The 22,673-nt window shown below is 43.3% G+C and overlaps 1 protein-coding gene across 1 annotated transcript in view; it reads right to left on the bottom strand.

The window, feature by feature from the left end:
• The window catches only part of rxylt1 (ribitol xylosyltransferase 1), a 41,478-nt gene that overhangs the window by 11,837 nt on the left and 6,968 nt on the right, over window positions 1-22,673 (bottom strand). Inside the window, exons 3-4 of the mRNA XM_073058738.1 lie at window positions 9,415-9,517; window positions 6,597-6,911 (exon numbers count right to left, since the gene is read on the bottom strand). Of these exons, the coding sequence (XP_072914839.1) occupies window positions 6,597-6,911; window positions 9,415-9,517 (418 nt within the window). The remainder of the gene's footprint in view (window positions 1-6,596; window positions 6,912-9,414; window positions 9,518-22,673) is intronic.

Here is a 22,673-nt window from a genome sequence, read left to right as displayed (position 1 = left end):
TGGAGAATGTGTGGAGCAGGTTAAGACCTACAAGTATCTGGGAGTACAGTTAGACGAGAAGCTAGACTGGACTGCCAACACAGATGCCTTGTGCAGGAAGGCACAGAGTCGACTGTACTTCCTAAGAAGGTTGGCGTCATTCAATGTCTGTAGTGAGATGCTGAACATGTTCTATAGGTCAGTTGTGGAGAGCGCCCTCTTCTTTGTGGTGGCGTGTTGGGGAGGAAGCATTAAGAAGAGGGACGCCTCACGTCTTAATAAGCTGGTAAGGAAGGCGGGCTCTGTCGTGGGCAAAGTACTGGAGAGTTTAGCATCGGTAGCTGAGCGAAGGGCACTGAGTAGGCTACGGTCAATTATGGATAACTCTAAACATCCTCTACATAGCACCATCCAGAGACAGAGAAGCAGTTTCAGCGACAGGTTACTATCGATGCAATGCTCCTCAGACAGGATGAAGAGGTCAATACTCCCCAATGCCATTAGGCTTTACAATTCTACCGCCAGGACTTAAGAACTTTTTAAAAGCTATTATTAATGCTTTTTGAGATAGTGATTTAGATGCATATCATATTTTTACTGAGTTAAGTATTGTATGTAATTAGTGTTGCTACAACAAGTGTATGGGACATTGGAAAAAAGTTGAATTTCCCCATGGGGATGAATAAAGTATCTATCTATCTATCTTTTCTTCCAAGAGTGCCTCTAGTGTGATGCCTGCTTGTGTGCTGAATAAAAACTTCTATATCTACCAGCTTCAGTGCCTCCCAGTGACTTCATTCACAGACACAACACATTCAATCTTCTGCAAAAGTGTTGTTGTAACTTAAGATGTTCATTGCAAATTATTTTTGATGTACTTAATCATTTTTGTACCTACATAATTTCCTTCTTCTAGAGCTTTCCCCAGGTCACTCTCTGACAAAAGACCAAGGATGACAGCAACCTGCTCCAAATCCTCTGATACTGTTGGAAGCAGTCTGCTGGACATCAGTCGTGGGTAGCATCCCCTCACTTCTACAATAATGTTCAGGCTCCACATTATATTTTCTATTTAAATGGGTTGAAAAATGAGGCTTTGTTTTGAACACTGGGACTATATGCTCTGGGTAGCATGACCAATAAGCTAGGTTCACGATATCTACAATCAAATCAGAATTCAGAAATTACATCTTCTGCACAACCTGAACAGTTTGAAGCTCTTCCCCAGTGGAGGCAAGCCTGATAAGCGTCTCTTTCCAAAATCATGAGGAGGCTCGAACTGAACGCTTGCACCCTCGTGTTTGATTTGGTTCCTTCAAATTTTAATTATGAACAATTATGTGTCAGTATTTCAGTGGAATAAAGGAAATTACAATGGCATGAGAGGGGAACTGGCCAAGGTTGACTGGAAAGGGACGTTTGCAGGAAGGACAGCAGAGCAGCAATGGCTGGCATTTCTGTGAAAAATGAGTTAAGTGCGAGATATATTCCAAATAAATTTTCAAAGGGAAGGAGGATGATGAGAGGCATTGACCTGATAGGGGTGTACAAGATGATGAGAAGCATTGATCGTGTGGAGTCAGAGGCTTTTTCCCAGAGCTGAAATGGTTGCCACAAGAGGACACAGGTTTAAGGTGCTGGGGAGTAGGTACAGAGATGTCAGGGGTAAGATTTTTACTCAGAGAGTGGTGAGTGCGTGGAATGGGCTGCCAGCAACGGTGGTGGAGGCAGATACAATAGGGTCTTTTAACAGGCTTTTAGATAGGTACATGGAGCTTAGTAAAATAGAGGGCTATAGGTAAGCCTAGTAATTTCTGAGGTAGGGACATGCTCGGCACAATTTTGTGGGCCGAAAGGCCTGTATTGTGCTGTAGGTTTTCTATGTTTCTAAGGGCACTACCGTGGCTGACAAGTGAAGTCAGAGCCAAAGTAAAAGCAAAAGAGAGGGCATACAAGGAAGCCAGAGCTAGTGGGAAGATAGAAGATTGGGAAGCTTTTAAAAATGTGCAGAAGGAAATTAAGAAGGTCATTAGTAAGGAAAAGATGAATTATGAAAGGAAGCTGGCAACTAACATCAAAGATACTAAAAGCTTTTTTAAGTATATAAAGGGTAAAAGAGAGTTGAGGATAGATATAGGACCAATACAAAATGATGCTGGAGATATTGTAATGAGAGATGCAGAGATGGCAGAGGAACTGAATGTGTATTTTGCATCAGTCTTCACAGTGGAAGATGTTGCAGTATATTGGACATTCAAGTGTTAGGGAAATGAAGTCTGTGCAGTGAAAATTACGACTGAGAAGGTGCTCAGGAAGCGTAATGGTCTGAGGGTGGATAAATCTCCTGGACCTGATGGAATGCACCCTCAGGTTCTGAAGGAAGTAGCTGGAGAGATTGCGGAGGCATTAATGATGATCTTTCAAGAGTCAATAGATTCTGGCATTGTACTGGATGATGGGAAAATTGCAAATGCTATTTAAGGATGGGAGGCAGCAAAAAGGAAACTATAGACCTGTTAGCCACATGTCAGTGGTTGGGAAGTTGTTGGATTCGATTGTTAGGGATGAGATTATGGAGTACCTTGAGGCACATGATAAGATAAGCCAAAGCCAGCATGGTTTCCTGAAAGGAAAATCCTGCCTGACAAACCGACTGCAATTCTTTGAGGAAATTACAAGCAGGGTGGACAAAGGAGATGCAGTTGATGCAGTGTACTTGGATTTGCAGAATGCCTTTGACAAGGTGCTGCACATGAGGATGCTTAGCAAGGTAAGAGCCCACGGAATTACAGGGAAGTTACTAGCATGGGTGGAGCATTGGCTGGTCGGCAGAAAACAGAGAGTAGGAATAAAGGGATCCTATTCTGACTGGCTGCTGGTTACCAATGGAGTTCCACAGGGTTCGGTGTTGGGACCGCTGCTTTTTACAATGTATGTCAATGATTTGGACTAGAGTATTAATGGATTTGTAGCTAAATTTGCCGATGATACAAAGATAGGTGGAGGAGTGGGCAGCATTGAGGAAACACAGAGTCTGCAGAGAAACTTAGATAGTTTAGGGGAATGGGCAAAGAAGTGGCAGATGAAATACAATGTTGGAAAGTGTATGGTCATGCACTTTGGTGGAAGAAATAAATAGTCCCATATGGGAGGTTAGTTCAGAAGGTTCAGACAGTAGGTTTCCATGGAGAGGTTGTAAACTGGATTCAAAATTTGCTGTGTGGGGGAAGACAGACAGTGGTAGTGGATGATTGCTTCTCAGACTGGAGGCCTGTGACTAGTGGTGTGCCTCAGGGATCTGTGCTGGGACCATTGTTGTTTGTTGTCTACATCAATGATGGATGATAATGTGGTAAATTGGATTAGCAAGTTTGCTGATGGCACTAAGAATGGAGGCACTGTGGACAGCAAGGAAGGCTTTCAAAGCTTGCAGAGGGATGTGGACCAACTGGAAAAATGGGCCAGAAAATGGCAGATGGAATTTAATGCAGACAAGTGTGAAGTATTGCATTTTGGAAGGACAAATCAAGGTAGGACATACACAGTAAATGGTAGGGCACTGAGGAGTGCAGAGGAACAAAGTGATTTGGGAGTTCAGATACATAATTCCCTGAAAGTGGCATCACAGGTAGACAGAGATGTAAGGAAGGCTTTTGGCATCCTGGCATTTATAAATCAAAGTATTGAGTATAGGAGTTGGGATATTATGGTGAGGCCAAATTTGGAGTATTGTATACAGTTCTGGTCACCTAACTATAGGAAAGATATCAGTAAGATTGAAAGAGTGCAGAGATTTACTAGGATGTTGCTGGGTCTTCAGGAGTTGAGTTACAGGGAAAGATTGAACAGGTTATGTCTTTATTCCTTGGAGTGTAGAAGAATGAGGGGAGATTTGATAGAGGTTTACAAAATTATGAGGGGTACAGACAGAGTAAACATGAGTAGGCTCTTTCCACTTAGATTAACAGAAATAAATATGAGAGGACATGACTTTAGAGTGAAAGGGGAAAGGTTTAGTGGGAACTTCACTCAGAGTGGTGTGAGTGTGGAACGAGCTGCCATCTGACATGGTAAATGCCGCCTCACTCTTAAATTTTAAGAATAAATTGGATAGAGGGACGCCTCACGTCTTAATAAGCTGGTAAGGAAGGCGGGCTCTGTCGTGGGCAAAGTACTGGAGAGTTTAACATCGGTAGCTGAGCGAAGGGCGCTGAGTAGGCTACGGTCAATTATGGATAACTCTGAACATCCTCTACATAGCACCATCCAGAGACAGAGAAGCAGTTTCAGCGACAGGTTACTATCGATGCAATGCTCCTCAGACAGGATGAAGAGGTCAATACTCCCCAATGCCATTAGGCTTTACAATTCTACCGCCAGGACTTAAGAACTTTTTAAAGCTATTATTAATGCTTTTTGAGATGGTGATTTAGATGCATATCATATTTTTTTTTTACTGAGTTAAGTATTGTATGTAATTAATTTTGCTACAACAAGTGTATGGGACTTTGGAAAAAAGTTGAATTTCCCCATGGGGATGAATAAAGTATCTATCTATCTATCTAGATACATGTATGAGAGAGGTCTGGAGGGTTATGGACTGGGTGCAGGTCAATGGGACTAGTGGAATAAAGTTTTGGCACAGACTAGAAGGGCCGAATGGCCTGTTTTCTGTGCTGTAGTTGTCTATAGTTCTATGGCAGACGATTATTTAGATGGGGAAAGAATTTAAAATACAGAGATGCAAAGGGACTTGGGAGTCCTTGTGCAAGATACTCTAAAGGTTAACTTACAGGTTGAGTCAGTCGTGAAGAAGGTGAATGCAATGTTGGCATTCATTTCTAGAGGTACAGAATATAACAGCAGGGATGTGATATTGAGGCTATAAGGCTCTCATGAGACCACACGGCGTATTGTGTGCGGTTTTGGGCTCCTTATTTTAGAAAGGATATACTGACCTTGGAGAAGCTTCAGGGAAGATTCACGAGAATGATTCCAAGAATGAGAGGGGTATGGTATGAGGAACGTCTAGCAGCTCTTGGGCTGTATTCCCTGGAGTTCAGGAGAATGAGGGAGGGTCTCATAGAAACATTCTGAATGGTAGGGGATTCTAGGACAAGAGGGCACGACTTCAGGTTTGAAGGACGTCCATTTAGAACTGAAATGCAGAGAAATTATTTTAGTCAGAGGGTGGTAAGTCTGTGGAATTTGTTGCCACAAGTGGCTGTGGAGGCCAAGTCACTGGGTGCATTTAAGGCAGAGATAGATAGGTTCTTGATAAGCCAGGGCATCAAAGGGTATGGGGTGAAGACAGGGGAGTTTCATTCAGCCAATTGAGTCTGCTTCACCATTTCATCATGGCTGAACCATATAAGAGGCAGATAGAATGTACATGAACACCTTTTTCCCTAGGGTGGCAATGGCTAATCCAACAGGACATTCCTTTTTGAAGAGCAGAGAAAAAGTTAGGAAAGAGGTAGTTTTTAAAAAAAACACAAAGTTATAAGTGCATGAAAGGCACAGCTAGGGTCGTAGTAGAGACATACATTAGGGACATTTAAGAGACTCCAGATAGGCACATATATTAAACACTGGAGGGTTATGGGCTGTGTGGGAGGAAAGGGATAGGTTAGGTTAAATGATCTGCACAACATTGTAGGCCAAAGTGCCTGTACTGTACTGTTCTATGAAGTAGTGGACTTGAAGGAGTTTCAAAGAGGTTAACGGGTGGAAAGATTTAGGAAGAAATCTAAGAGCTTGGTACCTGAAGGCACAGCCACCAATGACGAAGCAATTAAAATTAGGTGCGTGCAATCAGGATAGTTAGGAAAGAGCAGATACTGCAAAGGTTCCAGAGATTTCAAAACAAAAATTCTAGATACTCAGGATTGATGGGAAAATGCTTCAAATTAGCAGAATGCAAGTTGGGATAAGGGAAGCAGAAATTTGAACGATCTCAAATTTACTGCACATTTGGTGACAGCCGATGGGGGAGAGAGGAAGAGGGCAGCTCAGTGCTTACTGGAATCAAGTCTAGAGGGATCAAAGGTATGAAAAAGCAGATGAAATGAAGCAGCAAAAAAGACAAGCAATGTTATGACTTGGAAATGGGAAACCTTGAGAGGGAAAGGGTATGTGGTCAAGTGTGATACTAATGTTGCAATCAAATCAAACATCAGATAGTCTATGGGGAATAAAATGTAGCTGGTTGCTAAGGAACAGCTTGCAGTGATTACAAAAGACTCTGATGTTCTGAATACTAATTCAGAGAAAGACTTGGTCATTTAGTGCCGGATGTTCCACAAGCAAGGTGACAATCTGGACACAGTAAAGAGAGAGGGGTGGAATTGGGTGCTTTTATCATAAACATGAAATATAACTGATTCCTTATGGGTTGAGGAGAGGGTACAGAATGTAGATACGGCAAAGCTGTTACGATCGGGAAGAGGAGTGAAACACTTATCTTTTTACAATATTTTGTTCCAATTTTCCATAATTTATGTTTTTTAGTAAATGCAGCTTTTCTGTTGCTACGTGCTAATGATGCTGCTGCAAATTAAGTTTTTCATTGTACCTCGACATATGATAATAAATTGGACTTTGACTGTACGACTTACGTTGCCACTCCTAATGGCCACTGGTAAACATCCACTTCATTCACCCAAGGGCTGTCATACACCAGAAAAATTAAGTCAACAAATCCTCCGTGTTTTCTGAGATAGGGCTCAATCCAGTCATTATCACACTGCTCATTGCCAAGCAGGACTACAGCTGAGTGCTTCAGTTTGTGCATCTGGTGGAGTGTTTGTACATAGTGCAACCACTGGGTGGCAAACTTGATCTTCCCCTCTTCTCTACCGTTCAACACAAGCACAAGATTCTCCGTATCCAGTGAGATGCGCCCAGGCACCACAGCAGGTCCAGTGTAGAATCTGAAAGGAAGACAGGCAAAGCAGGTGCATGAATCTAGAGACATTAAATGCATTTAACAATTAGGAAATGCACTCATATGCTTCATTATTGATCAGTATCAGAGCATTACTTTATAATGGTAAGGGATTTTTTTTTGGAAGTTTTGTCCAATTAATCTCACACTCCAGCTTTCAATTCTCAAAAGCAAAATTACTTCTAAAAGGAACAATGAGCATGCCTCCACACTCTCCACAATAAATGGTAAACTGTGAAAACTTCCTAGGCTTCCTACAAAATCTCAACTCTATTTTTCTTTGCCAATTAGTTTAAATCAATGTCCAGTGAAGATCAATCCTCCAAGGATATAGTTTCTGCTTTATTTACTTTGACAAACTTCACAATATAGTGCACTTCAATTAAAACTTTTCCTCGGTTCAAAGAATAAGCATACCAATTCAGACAAACAATGAATGAAATCATTACAATGAATCCCCATTATTGGAAGGTATTCTAAGGGACCAGATAAGTATTTGGATAGACATGGACTGATTAAGGATAGTCAATGGCAGGTCATGTCTAACCAATCTTATAGTTTTTTTTGAGGAAGTTACCAGGGAAGTGGTAATGGCAAGACAGTGGATGTTGTCAACACGGACTCTTGTAAGGCATTTAACAGCATGGGAGGCTGATAAAGAAGGATTACTCAGCATTCAAGATGTGAGTAAATTGGCTTTGTGGGAGAAGCCAGAGAGTGGTGGTAGAGGGTTGCACTCTGACTGAAGGCCTGTGACTAGTGGTGTGCTGCAGGGAACGGTGCTGGGTCCATTGTTGTTTGTCATCTGTATCAATGATCTGGATGATAATGTTGTTAACTGGGGCAACAGGTTTGTGGATGACACCTAGATTGGGGGTGTAGTGTACAGTGAGGAAGGCTATTGGTTTGCAAACAGATATACATCAGCTGGACTTACACAGTGAACAGTAGGGCACTGAGAACAAAGAGATATACGAATATAGGTCCATAATTTATTGATAGTGGCATCACAGGTTTATAAGGTCATAAGGAAAGTTTCTGGAACATCTGCCTTCATAAATCAATGTATTGAGTACAGGAGAGGGGATGTTACACTGAAGTTGTATAGACATTGGTGAAGCCTAATTTGGAGTATTGTGTGCAGTTTTGGACACCTACTTACTGTAAAGGTGTAAGTATAGTTGAAAGAGTACAGAGAAAATTTACAAGGATGTTGCCAGGTCTGGGGAACCTGAGTTATAAGGAAAAATTGCATAGGTTACACTGAATTCTTTAGAACGTAGAAGATTGGGAGGAGATTTGATAGAGGTATTCAAAATTATGAGGGGTATAGATAGCCAAGTAAATACAAGCAGGCCTTTTCCATTGAGGCGGAGTGTGATCACAACCAGAGGCCATGGTTTAAAGGTGAAAGATGAAAAGGTTAAGGGGAACGTGAGGCGAACAAGAATGGAAACTTCTCTCAGAGGGTGGTGAGAGTGTGGAATGAGCTGCCAGCACAAGTGGTGCATACAAGCTTGATTTCAATGCTTAAGAGAAGTTTGGATAGGTAATCGATAGGAGAGCTATGGTCCTGCTATGGTTGATGGTAGTAGGCAGTTGAAATGCTTTTGGCATCAATGGGCCGAAGAGCCTTCTGTGTTGTACTTCTCTATGACTCTATTATGCAAAGGTATTTAAATACAAAGATGTTTGTTACATTCTTGAGTGAAGTTATCATATATCATCCCATGATTCAAACTAATTATTTACTACAATATTCATTATTCATGGGAGGTTTAAAATACATACATGCATGTAAGGGATAGGAATTAAGTGAAAGAAGAACATGAAGTAACGTGGAGGAACACTCACATAAAGATGTTCATTCAATAAATCAGTCATTATATTATCCCATCTTTGCATTTTTCATATAAAGGTCCAGAGGATGGGGTGTCCTGACCCGGTGGGGATAGGAAGGAGATTATTTTGCTGGTGTTGTGCCTGTCTTGTTATATGTTGGCTGTGTTGTTCTACTGAGCATTGTGGGGATGCTATGTTAGTACCAGGAGCTTGGCAACATCCTCAAACCTTGTTGGTTGTTAAAGCAAACGATGTGTTTTCCTGTATGTTTCAATGTACATACCACTAATAAATCTAATCTTGAATCTTGAAGCCAACTGCTTTACTCTTCTCTACACAAACAACTGGAACTACATTAGCCATGGTTTCAAACTATTTTTTTTCATTTTTTAAAACATGTAGTCACTAGTGCCTTTTGCTCATCTTTTCTTCCTCCTTTCTGTACATTTCCTGAAAAGCTTAAAGTACTGGCTTGGGTTTATTATTGGCTAATGAACACATGGGCTTGGGTATAGTTTTCAAGGGCTCCATCATGTTGGGATCACCAATTTGGCCATTAAATGTCATTACTCTACACAGTGACTGCAGCAAGAAGCTGGGCCTGTAAAATAAAAACAAGATGCCACTAATTCAAACATAAAATTTACCTAAAATATATATCACCAGCTTTTAGTTCCCCCTCTCTCCAGTGAGCTGTCACCTCACTTGGCATAAGTGGGCCACCAAGAATATGCTGCCAGAGGTAAAGCCCTATTTCAAAGAGAAAGGTTTTAGATCTTCAGAAAGAACAATTATTATGCAGTACAGAAATATAAATTATTAGAACCCCAAGAGCTTAAAGTTACATTGATATGAATTTATAAGTACTAATCATTAAAATGTGTGCAGGAGGCCAGCTGGCCCACCAAATCCTTGCTTGTTAAAAATGAACTATTTAGATTATTCACTTCCAGTCTTGTAGACGGTGTCCCTTCAAGGGTTCGACTCCATGCTATCATTTGCAACCCTCCATCACTTCCATTCATCATCTCACAGCTTCAGTTGCTATTTTCCCTCTCCTCTTGTCCATCTGCCTATCAACACTGCCTCCTCACTTAGATCCACATATTGCTTTCTAATTCTTGTTCCATCCCTTCCCTTCAGCAGTTTGCACTGGTTACCTCCCTTCTATCAGTCCAGATGAAGGATCTCGTCCTGAAAGGTCAGATGTCCATTTGCCTCTATAGAACTGCTCAGCTCCTCCAATATCTTTGTGTTGCTACATACCCTACCATCCATTCTACCACATCTGACTAAGGAAATTAAGTGCAATCGTGAACAATAACCAAATCAGAAATGCTGATCAAGTCAACTAGTTCCCAAAGAGAACTCTGATAGGCCAATCAGATGGTTCACTGCTGCTCATATGTACAATTAAGAAACATTAAAAATAGTAGAAATACTGGAGTCATGATGATCATGATGAAGTCTGCTGGAGAGAAACATTTATACACATTCTGTCCTCCATAATTAAGAGAGATTGAAGGATAAGGTTGCAGGGTGACAAAACGTGACAGGAGCACTTGGAACTAAAAACTAATCCCTATTGGGAGAAAACAGCACCTGATCTTTCCGCACTGTTCTCCATCAGTTTAAGGACTAAATCCAGCTGGAACATAACTCACAAATGCCCTTGAAAGTCAGGTATTAACCCTACCTGCCAACAACCAAGCATTGTGATCCTGGTCTCTTCATGATAGCTTATGAAGAAGCATGTGACTTCCCTCCCAGAGATGATAGGTGTTTGTGTCCTTGACTCTTGAAGACTTGGACCCCATCGTCACAGATGTTTCCAACCACAGCATCTGGAAGGCTGTTCCAAATTCTGATAGCACAGTGAAGGAAGCTTCTATCCAGTGTGTAGATTCTCGCATCAGGCATAGAAACAGCACGAGCAGGTATAGATAAACTTGATCGTGCGGTGCGCCGTCTCTCATAAGATGAAGGCAGCATGGTGCGAAGGTCTGCAGGGCTGTGGCTGGTGTGCATTTTGTATAGCACATTAGCTGCAGCAACCTGTTGTCTGTGGTGTAAACTACTGATGGCTAGCTTCTCACGAGCTGTGGCTTCATCTACACCTATAATCCTGAGAGCCTTTCTTTGAATGGAATCATGCTGGCTGAGGACACTCTGTGAGGCCATTCATCCATGATAAGCAGGCATACTCCATGATATTTCGTACCTGGGCTTTGTAAACCGTGGCTCTGCCCTCTTTGTCTAGTTTGGATGCTACTTTCCACAAAGCTCCAAGCCTTTGTCCAGCTTTGTTTGAAATAGTGGAATGGTGTTTATCCCACACCAACTCGCTGTCAATATTAACACCAAGGATTACTAGCTCCTTGTTTAAATCCAGCTTGCAGTTCCCAAAATACAGGTCCGGGTCAGATGGATTCCTCTTCCCAGATATCACCATCGCCTTGCACTTAGTAGGCTTAGGGGTGACATTCCAGTCGTCTGCCCAGGCTTTCATCCTGTCAACATCCCAATTCAGGCCTGCTGTCACTGTATTACTCTCTCCTGTTCTAATTGGTGCAAATAGTGTGGAGTCATCAGCGTACAGGTTTAGCTCCTTACTGCATGCATCAACCAAGTTGTCAATAAAGATGGAAAACAGAAGTGGCCCAAGTATTGAAGCCTGTGGTACAGATGCATTGATGGTTGAAGAATCAGAAGCCTAACCAGAGATAACAACATCGACAGACTGTCCATGAAGGTAGCTCTGCAGCCATTTAAGCAGCTTTCCAGATATTCCTTAGGATCTCAGTTTAACAGACCTTATCAAATGCTCCTTCGATATCTAGGGCTATGACACATACTTCTCCACCTTTGTCTAAGAAGGTGTTCCACCTTTGAGATAAGGTGGTGAGGAGATCGGTTGTACTGTGATCAGGTCTACATCCATACTGCCTACTTGAACTGAAGTTGTTACGGAGTAAGTAGTTCTGAACTTGCTTGTGGACTGCTGCTTCTATTACCTAGCTGATGACACTGAGTAAGGATATGGGGTGGTAATTTGTAGGATCAGCTCTGGAATCCCGCTTGTACACTGGTGTTACTGATGCTAACTGGTGTTACTGATCCATTGTTCTGGGAATACACCACTCGAGAAGCATAGCTGGAAGAGGCAGCAGAGAGGACGTGCAAGTTCTGCACTGCATTCCTTTAAGACCCTAGTTGGAATCTGGTCAGGACCTGATGCTTTATCAGGCAGAAGCTGTTGCATAATTTTCCTGATGTCTTTAGGTTTGAAGATGATTTTGTTCAGCGAGGTGGTAGTAAGCTGCTTGACATCCGGTGGCTGGTCATTAGCACTTGTGGCCGACATTTATCTGCAAAAGCCCGACAGAAAACATTGGCCTTATTCTTTGCTGTTGTATGTACAGACCCATTGTGCTCAATGACAGGGATGTCAGAGTGGCCTGTTCTTCCAGAGAGGGAGTTCACAACATTCCACCACTTCTTGCTGCTAAGGTTAAGTCATTTTTGAGTTTGATGTTATGGTTTCTTCTGGCCTGTCTCTCTGCTCGATTGTATGACTGCCTAGCCCGTGCAAACTTCCCCTTATTAGCAGAGGATGCATTGAACTCTTCTGTAGGTGTTTAAATGTGGAGGTTGCGAAAAGTGGTAACAAGTTAAAACAATGCAGTCTAACGCTCTCTAGACTTCAAATTTCTAGATCAATGCACCTGAAATTAATCATTTTAACAACCTGGTGCCATTTGGAATTTTTCAAAGTACTCCAGCCAACTATTCATTTACACCCAGAAGGTGCAGTCATTGACTGGATACATCGAATGTAATCACAAAGACAGCACAAACCATTTGGAGTGAATTGATCTTCCTGTGGCGACCCACTTCCCAGTGCACTCGAACCGGCTCACAAAGCGGCGCGCACCGGCATTGAGGCCGGTCGAAAAAAGAGCACCAAGTCTGCTTCACCAGCAAGGGGAAAAGCCTGCGCGCGGGACGGGACTGTGAATAAGCACCCCCTACAGCATTCCCGCAATCAGGAAGGCTTTAAAGCAAGGCCGTGAAGTTTGAATAAATCTCTTTTGCAACTGCAGCTCACCGACTCCGTGTCATTATTTCAGCACTGCGTGTAGCACACCGCTACAATTGGTGACCCCGATGGCCCAAACGATATTTGGGCCGAAGATGAACGATGCCGCATCTGTTCATGCAATTTCGTTAAAGCTGCCAAGCTTCTGGACGCTGCGACCTCACCTATGGTTCCAGCAAGCAGAAGCCCAATTCCACATTCAGCAGATAATCTCGGATGCCACACGTTACTACTACGTGGTGAGCTCCCTCGACCAGGAAACAGCGGCCCAAGTTGAGGAGTTCATACAGTCGCCCCCAGCGGACGTCAAATACACGGAATTCAAAGCCCTGCTCCTAAGGACTTTCGGACTCTCACGGCGCGAGCGAGCTGCCTGCTTACTGCACCTGGATGGTTTGGGGGACAGGCCACCGTCGGCTTTGATGAACGAGATGCTCTCCCTGGCTGGAGGTCACAAGCCCTGCCTCATGTTTGAGCAGACATTCCTGGAGCAGCTGCCCGAGGACATACGCCTGCTGCTGTCCGATGCGGATTTCAGCGACCCTCGGAAGGTGGCAGCCCAGGCGGACGTGCTGTGGAAAGCCAAGGAGGAGAGTGGGGTGTCCGTCGCACAGATCACCAGACCACGCTCCCAGCAGCAAAACAGACCAGGCCCGGCCTCAGAGCCCGCTAACCCCAGAGGCAGGGGTGAGGAGACCAACGAACAATGGTGCTTCTACCACCAGCGGTGGGGTGCAGAAGCCCGCCACTGTAGCCCGCCCTGCAAGTTCCCGGGAAACACCAGGGCCAGCCGCCGCTGATGGCTACGGCGGCTAGCCATTGGGATAGCCTCCTGTATGTCTGGGACAAGCGGTCCGAACGCCGCTTTTTGGTTGACACCGGAGCCGAGATCAGCATCTTACCTCCGACGAGTTACGACACCCTCAACAGAGCACTGGGTCCCACCCTGAGGGCCACAAACGGCAGCACAGTAAGGACCTACGGCACCCGCACGGTGCGGCTACAGTTCGGCTCCAGCCGGTTCACGTGGGACTTCACACTGGCCGCCGTAGCCCAATCCGGAGCGGATTTTTTGCGGGCTCACAGCCAACTGGTCGACCTGCCAAGGAAGAGACTGGTCCATGCCGAGACCTTTCAAACTTTCTCAATTGCCGGCCCCACACCTAGACTCCATCACGCTGTCTAACAACGACTTCACCAGAGTCCTGGCAGATTTCCCACTGGTTCTGGCACCATAGTTCACGGCAGCCATGCCAGGCATGGTGTACAGCACCACATCCCGACATAAGGACCACCCCTCCACGCCCGTGCTCGAAGGACAAGCTCCGACTGGCGAAGGAGGAGTTCAAGAGGATGGAGGAACTGGGGATCATACGGCGGTCTGACAGCCCATGGGCCTCCCCCTTGCACATGGTGCCCAAAGCAACAAGGGGCTGGAGACCATGCGGCGACTACCGCAGGCTGAATGAGGCTACAACACCAGACCGCTACCCTATGCCGCACATTCAGGACTTTGCAGCAAACCTGCACGGCGCACGGATCTTCTCCAAGGTAGACCTCGTCCGGGGATACCATCAAATCCCGATGCATCCGGACGACGTCCCCAAATCGGCACTCATCACCCCTTTCGGCCTTTTCGAGTTCCTCCGAATGCCGCACAGACATTTCAGCGGTTAATGGACGCGGTGGGATGCGACCTGGACTTCGCTTTCATCTATTTGGATGACATCCTCATAGCCAGCAGCAGTCATCAGGAGCATCTTTTTTTTTAAAAATTGATTTTTTTAATGCATTTTCTACAACACTACAAATAAAAAAAAACCCAAACCAAAATAAAAAATTAATACAGTGCAAAATAAACATACAATGATATAATACAAAAAAGATAATTGAGAAAGTACCCAAATTGAAGTCATGTAAAGTTAGTATCCTCCCCAAGCCCCACAACAAAAAAAAAACTCCAGACCAACCACAACAAAATATAGAGAATATAAATCAGGACATTCAAACCCCCAAAACTGTAAATACACTTGAAGACAGAAGATAATAATGCCTACTACCAAAAAAAAAAGAGAGCTGAAAGGGACTGAAAAAAACCCTTAATTAAGAGGAAAGTTATGAAAATACTCAATAAAAGGTCCCCAGACCTTATGAAACTTTATATCCGAATTAAGAATTGAATAATGAATTTTTTCAAGGTCTAAACAGGACATAATATCATTAAGCCATTGAGCATGCGTGGGCGGGGCAACATCTCTCCATCTAAGGAGGATTAGACGTCTAGCCAGGAGAGAAGCCAAAGATAATATACAACACTTAGTCGAACTCAAACGTATATCTGTCTCACCCAAAAAAACCAAACAGAGCAATTAAAGGGTTAGATTCTAAGTGGTGATTCAGAATACAGGATAAAGTTATAAAAACATCTTTCCAAAATTTCTCTAAACTAGGACAGGACCAGTACATATGAATAAGAGAAGCCTCGCCCCTTTTGCATTTATCACAACGAGGACTAATATTAGGGTAAAATCGAGATAATTTAGATTTGGACATATGGGTTCTATGAACAATCTTAAACTGTAAAAGGCAATGGCGAGCACAAAGAGAGGTTGAATTAACCGATTTGAGAATCGAGTCCCAAATCTCATCAGATGAAGAGATATTTAAATCATGCTCCCAAGCCATTCCAATTTTATCCACAGGGGCACGCCGTAAGAATGCTAATTTATCACGAATAAATGATATTAAACCTTTACCCAGTGGATTAATAGAAAGAAAGAAATCCATAACATTTTTCTCGGGCATTTCAGGGAAGTTAGGAATTAAAGGATTGATAAAGTGTCTAATTTGGAGATATCTAAAAAAATGGGCATTAGGCAGATTGAACTTAGCAGAGAGCTGTCGAAAGGATGCGAAGCAATTATCGATAAAAAGATCTTCAAAATGTCTAATGCCCATCCTATACCAATCATAGAATGTTGAGTCATACATAGTAGGTAAAAAAAGATGATTATGTAAGATAGGACTAGAAAGGGAAAAACCATAAAAACCATAACATTTCCTAAACTGGGCCCATATTCGCAAAGTGTGTCTGACAAGAGGATTAACAATTAGTCTAGACAAACTACTAGGGAGTGCAGAGCCAAGAAGTGCAGAAATAGATAAATCTTTAGTGGAATTCAACTCCATTGCCACCCAATTAGGGCACTCGGGTTGGCTATGAAAAAAAGACCAAAAGGTAGTGCAACGTATATTAGCTGCCCAGTAATATAAACGAAAGTTAGGTAAGGCCATGCCACCCTCTTTTTTAGATTTTTGAAGATAAACTTTATTAATTCTAGAACATTTATTCTTCCACAGATATGACAAAATAATAGAGTCTAAGGAATCAAAAAAGGTTTTAGGAATAAAAATTGGGATAGATTTGAAATAAATATAAAAATTTAGGGAGAACATACATTTTAACAACATTAATACGACCTACCAAGGACATAGATAGAGGTGACCATTGTGACAGACTCTGTTTTGTAGTATATAAAAGATTGGCAAAATTTTCACGAAAAAGATCTTTAAACTTCCTTGTAACTGTAATCCCAAGGTAAGTACCGTAGATTCCGGACTACAGAGCGCACCTGATTAAAAGCCGCTGGCTCTAATTTTAGAAATAAAATCAATTTTTTACTTGTAAAGGCCGCACCGGATTTTCGGCCGCAGGTGTCCCACGTTGTAATATGAGATATTTACACAGAAAGATATTACACGTGAGGATTTTTTAACTTTTAATTAAATCCATATGGTAACAAAAACAAATATATATTGCAAATGCTTTTTTTCGAACCGTGCCCGTAACGCGGCTACTTTTAAATATACGTTGCGTATACTTCTTTACTGAACAACATTCCAATATCTCCTAATGACTGGTAAAAAATATATATACTGCAGCCTACCAGGAAAAGTTATTGATCGCCTTTAACTTAAAAGCAGCGTTTTGGCTCCGCCGCTCCCCCCCTCCTTTCCGTTTATCGCAAACTGGTATCCCACAAGACGCGGCGAAACCGGGTGTGACGTCATAGCATCCCGCGATGTAGTACAGAAAACAAATATAGTTAAAACTCTTCTAACTTTAACTAGAAAATGAATTACTAAGCGAAAATATTATAAACTAAATAACTGCCATAAAGGCAGCACAATGCTTTTCTTCGAGTGTTTTCCATGTTGATGAGGGTGAGTACAAATGACTGATTTACAATAATTTAATTGTGAAAGTGCGCTTGATTTATCGTACAATTTCATTGGACCTCTGTGAACTACTCATCAATTTTATTGGTCTACTGTTACGAGGCAAAATGTTTACGAGGCGGCATGAAAAAAAATAATGCATTAGCCGCTCCGTATTAAAGGCCGCAAAGTTCAAAGCAGTTCAAAATGTGGGAAAAAAGTAGCGGCTTAAAATCCGGAATCTACGGTAAATTGATTATGAACTACCGTAGATGTCGGATTATAAGCCGCTACTTTTTCCCCACATTTTGAACAGCTTTGAACACTGCGGCCTTTACTACGGTGCGGCTAATGCATGATTTTTTTTCATGCCGCCAAAAACATTTTGCCTCGTAACAGTAGACCAATAAAATTGATGAGTAGTTCACAGAGGTCCAATGAAATTGTACGATAAATCAAGCACACTTTCACAATTAAATTATTGTAAATCAGTCATTTGTACTCACCCTCATCAACATGGAAAACACTCGAAGCATTGTGCTGCCTTTATGGCAGTTATTTAGTTTATAATATTTTCGCTTAGTAATTCATTTGTTAGTATTTTCTAGTTAAAGTTAGAAGTGTTTTAACTATATTTGTTTTCTGTACTACATCCCGGGATGCTATGACGTCACATCCGGTTTCGCCGCGTCTTGTGGGAAATACCGGTTTGCGATAAACGGGAAGGTGGGGGCATTAGACGAGCGCGAAACGCTGCTTTTAAGTTAAAGGCGATCAATAACTTTTCCTGGTAGGCTGCAGTATATATATTTTTTACCAGTCGTTAGGAGATATTGGAATGTTGTTCAGTAAAAAAGTATACGCAACTTAATTTGTGTGTTACCGATACGTATGTATATTTAAAAGTAGCCGCGTTACAGGCACGGTTCGAAAAAAAGCATTTGCAATATGTATTTGTTTATGTTACCATATGGATTTAATTAAAAGTTAAAAAATCCTCACGTGTAATATCTTTCTGTGTAAATATCTCATATTACAACGTGGGACACCTGCGGCCGAAAATCCGGTGCGGCTTGTACAAGTACAAAATTGATTTTCTTTCTAAAATTAGAGCCAGCGGCTTTTAATCAGGTGCGCTCTGTAGTGCGAAATCTACGGTACTTTAAAGGGGAGGTCACGAAATGCTAATACTTCTGCTTCTTTATTAATTGGGAAAAGTTCACTCTTATGTAAATTAAGTTTATAGCCAGAAAACTGGCTAAATTGATCAAGAAGTGAGGTAAGGATGTGGACGGATTTGAAAGAAAAAGTAATAGATCATCAGCATAAAGAGAAACTTTATGCTCAACACCCCCCCTCCAGATCCCGGTCAGTTCAGGACAGCTTCGGAATGCTATCGCCAGAGGTTCTATAGCCAAATCAAAGAGAAAGGGACTTAAAGGGCATCCTTGACGGGTGCCATGTTTGAGGTTAAATAGCAGGGATTGCTGAAAATTAGTCAAAACAGAGGCGGTAGGACACAGATACAGCAATTGGATCCAAGAGATAAAACTTTGACCAAAGTCAAATTTTTCTAAAACTGCAAAGAGGTAGTTCCACTCTATACAATCAAATGCTTTCTCCGCATCAAGGGAAATAACGCATTCAGGATTCCCAGTTGAAGGTGAATATAAAATGTTAAATAAGCGCCTAATGTTAAAAAAAGGAAGACGGTTTTTAATAAAACCAGTTTGATCATCAGAAATAATAGAGGGAATAACAGTTTCTAATCTATGAGCCAAAACTTTGGCCAAGATTTTAACATCAACATTAAGCAAAGAAATCGGCCTGTACGAGGAGCACTCTGTTGGGTCTTTACCCTTTTTTAATAAAAGAATAATAGATGCCTCATTAAAAGAGGGTGGCAATTTACCATAATTAAACGAGTCAGATAGTACTGAGAGTAACTGAGGAGAAAGGAGTGAAGAGAATGATTTATAAAATTCTACGGGGAACCCATCAGGTCCAGGAGATTTTCCTGAAGACAATGCAGAAATTGCAAAAGATATTTCTTCTGATGATATAGGCTCATTAAGTTTTGCTTTAAAATCAGATGAAAACGAAGGAATATTCAGATTATTTAAGAAAAGATCAACAGAAATATTCTCATTCAGAGATTCAGAGGAATAAAGCCGAGAGTAAAATTTTTAAAATACTTCATTGATTTCTAAGTGATCCGATGTAAAATCCCCAGTCTCCTTCCGGATCTTTGTAATATGTTGTTTAGAAATTTACCAGATTTGTCACCATGAATATAAAAGCGACTCTTACTTTCAAGAAGTTGGCGTTCAACAGGTTGAGTAGACAGAAGATCAAATTTAGTTTGAAGTTCTACACGCTTCTTGTATAACTCAGGATTATTAGTTTGAGCATACAATTGATCTAATTCTTTAATCTGATTAATTAGGTCTAATCGATCTATACGGGACTTTCTATTAAGATTTGCTGTATAAGAGATTATTTGACCCCTCAAATATGCTTTCATGGCATCCCAGACAATCTGGGATGACATTTCAGATGATGTATTAGTGTTAAAATAAAAAGTTATCTGATCCTTAATAAATTTTAGAAAATCATCATCCAATAATAAAGTCGAGTTAAAACGTCAGTGTTTATTCCTCTGAGGGAGACCAGGAAAATTTGGAGACAAAGTAATTGGGGCATGATCAGAAATCAGTATACTCTGATAATCACAAGAATGGACAAATAAAATAAGTTGATTATCAAGTAAAAAAGTCAATTCTAGTAAAGGTATGGTGAACATGTGAAAAAAAGAATAATCTCTCTCAGTAGGATGAAGGAAACGCCATATATCAGAGATACCATAATTAGAAAGAAAAGAGTGTTTCGTTCCGGCAGCCTGGTGGCAGCGCATTTTCGACTCCATTCACAACTTAGCGCACCCCTCCATCAGGACAACCGTCCGGATGGTGGCCAACAGGTTCATTTGGCACGGACTCCGCAAGCAGGTCAATGAATGGGCCAGAACATGCATGCACTGCCAAACAGCCAAGGTGCAGCGGCACACCAAAGCTCTGCCGCAGCAGTTCCACCCCACCTGCCAGCGTTTCGACCACATTCATGTGGATATCGTGGGCCCCCTGCCAGTGTCGCGAAGAGCGCGGCACCTCCTGACTATCATGGACCGGTTCACAAGATGGCCAGAGGCGATCCCGCTCACCGACACCATCTCCGAATCTTGCGCCCCGGCACTGATTGCCACCTGGGTATCTCGCTTTGGTGTACCGGCTCACATTACCTCCGACAGGAGCCCAGTTCACCTCCAGCCTGTGGTCAGCTATGGCCAGCCTTTTGGGGACACAGCTGCACCACACAACTGCTTACCACCCACAGTCGAACGGACTGGTGGAGCGTTTCCACCGTCACCTGAAGTCGGCTCTCATGGCCCATCTCAAAGGGCCTAACTGGGTGGACGAGCTTCCCTGGGTCCTGCTCGGAATCTGCACAGCGCCCAAAGAAGATCTGCACACCTCGTCGGCGTGTTGGTGTACGGCGCACCCCTGGTCGTCCCAGGAGAGTTCATACCAGTCCCAAGGGGGCAAGAAGAAGAACCCGCAGCAGTCCTGGGCAGACTACGTGAGAGGCTCGGTAACCTGGCCCCCATACCCACTTCGCAGCATGGGCAGAACCCGACCTATGTACCCAAAGACCTGCAAAACTGTAAGTTCATTTTTGTATGACGGGGCGGACATTGGGCACCGCTACAGCGGCCCTACGAGGGGCCGTTTACGGTGATCAGAAACAACGGGTCCACATTTGTGCTGGACATTGGGGGGAAAGAGGAAGTTTTCACGGTGGACCGACTCAAACCGGCCCATGTGGACTTGGCGCAGCCGGTCGAGATTCCGGCACCGCGGTGCAGAGGCAGACCTCCCAAACAGAGTCCGACCCAGACTGTGGACATTGGGGGGTGTATCGCCGGTTCTGGGGGGGGGGGGGGGGGGGGGGGAGTTATGTGCCGACCCACTTCCCAGCGCACTCGAACCGGCTCACAAAGCGGCACGTGCCGGCATTGAGGCCGGTCGAAAAAAGGGCGCCAAGTCTGCTTCACCAGCAAGGGGAAAAGCCTGCGCGCAGGACCAGACTGTGAATACGCACCCCCTACAGTATTCCCGCCCGGGGAGGGCGGGATCAGGAAGGCTTTAAAGCGAGGCTGCGAAGTTTGAATAAATCTCTTTTGCAACTGCAGCTCAGCGACTCCATGTCATTATTTCAGCACTGCGTGTAGCACACCGCTACATTCCCATCATATCTTCCTGATCACCAAACCCGTTGGCTAGGAAGAGGTCATATTTCACACGTGGTCGCCATCCTTGATCCTGGCTGGAAATGCATTCAAACAGTGAGGGTGGAGTTGTGTTCAGATGTGCTCCTGCAGTGGTTCATTACAAGATGAATAATGATTGCCAAGCATGGAGCCAGTTAGTAGCAAAGGTCCATTGAATCTTGGTCAGTCTTGTATGACACAGAATCTGTTGTTCTGCAACAGCTGTACGGTGCATTAAATTAGGAGTCTGGGGAGACTTGGTACGTCATCAAATATTTTTGCCAACATTTATAGATGTACAGTGGAGAGAATTCTCACTCATAGCATCACCCTAGCATGGAGCTCCAAAGCACGGGATCACAAGAGGTTTCTGAGGGTTGTAGACTCAGCCAGCTCCCTCATGGGAAAAATCTCAAGTCTTAAGAAAGCTGCAAGCACCTTTACAGACCTCCACCATCCAGGATGTGGCCTCCTTTCAGCACTACCATCAGGGAAGAGGTACAGGAGCCTGTAAGCGCACACTTCAGGAACAGCTTCTTCCCTCTGTCATAAGATTTCAGAATGTTTCATGTAATTTATAGGAATTTGATGCACCATACAGATGTTACAGAACAACAGATTCCATGTCCCCCTCCAGTTCGCCTACCAGCCCCAACTAGGAGTTGAGGATACCATCCTCTACCTGCTGAACCGTGTCTACGCCCACCTGGACAAGCCGGCGAGGACTAAGGTTCATGTTTTTTGATTTCTCCAGTGCGTTCAACACCATCCGCCCTGCTCTGCTGGGTGAGAAGCTGACAGTGATGCAGGTGGATGCTTCCCTGGTGTCATGGATTATTGATTACCTGACTGGCAGACCACAGTATATGCGCTTGCAACACTGTGTGTCAGACAGAGTGGTCAGCAGCACTGGGGCTCCACAGGGGACTGTCCTGTCTCCCTTCCTCTTCACCATCTACACCTCGGACTTCAACTACTGCACAGAGTCTTGCCATCTTCAGAAGTTTTCTGATGACTCTGCCACAGTTGAATGCATTAGCAAGGGAGATGAGGCTGAATACAGGGCTACGGTGGGAAACTTTATCACATGGTGTCAGCAGAATCATCTGCAGCTTAATGTGAAAAAGACTAAGGAGCTGATGGTGGACCTGAGGAGGGCTAAGGCACCGGTGACCCGTTTCCATCCAAGGGGTCAGTGTGGACATGGTGGAGGATTACAAATACCTGGGATATGAACTGACAATAAACTGGACTAGTCAAAG

This window comes from Hemitrygon akajei, chromosome 10 (assembly GCF_048418815.1).
Source record: "Hemitrygon akajei chromosome 10, sHemAka1.3, whole genome shotgun sequence".
Classification (NCBI taxonomy): domain Eukaryota; kingdom Metazoa; phylum Chordata; class Chondrichthyes; order Myliobatiformes; family Dasyatidae; genus Hemitrygon; species Hemitrygon akajei.
Note: the sequence above shows the minus strand (reverse complement) of the source record. Positions and strands in the feature narration are given on the sequence as shown.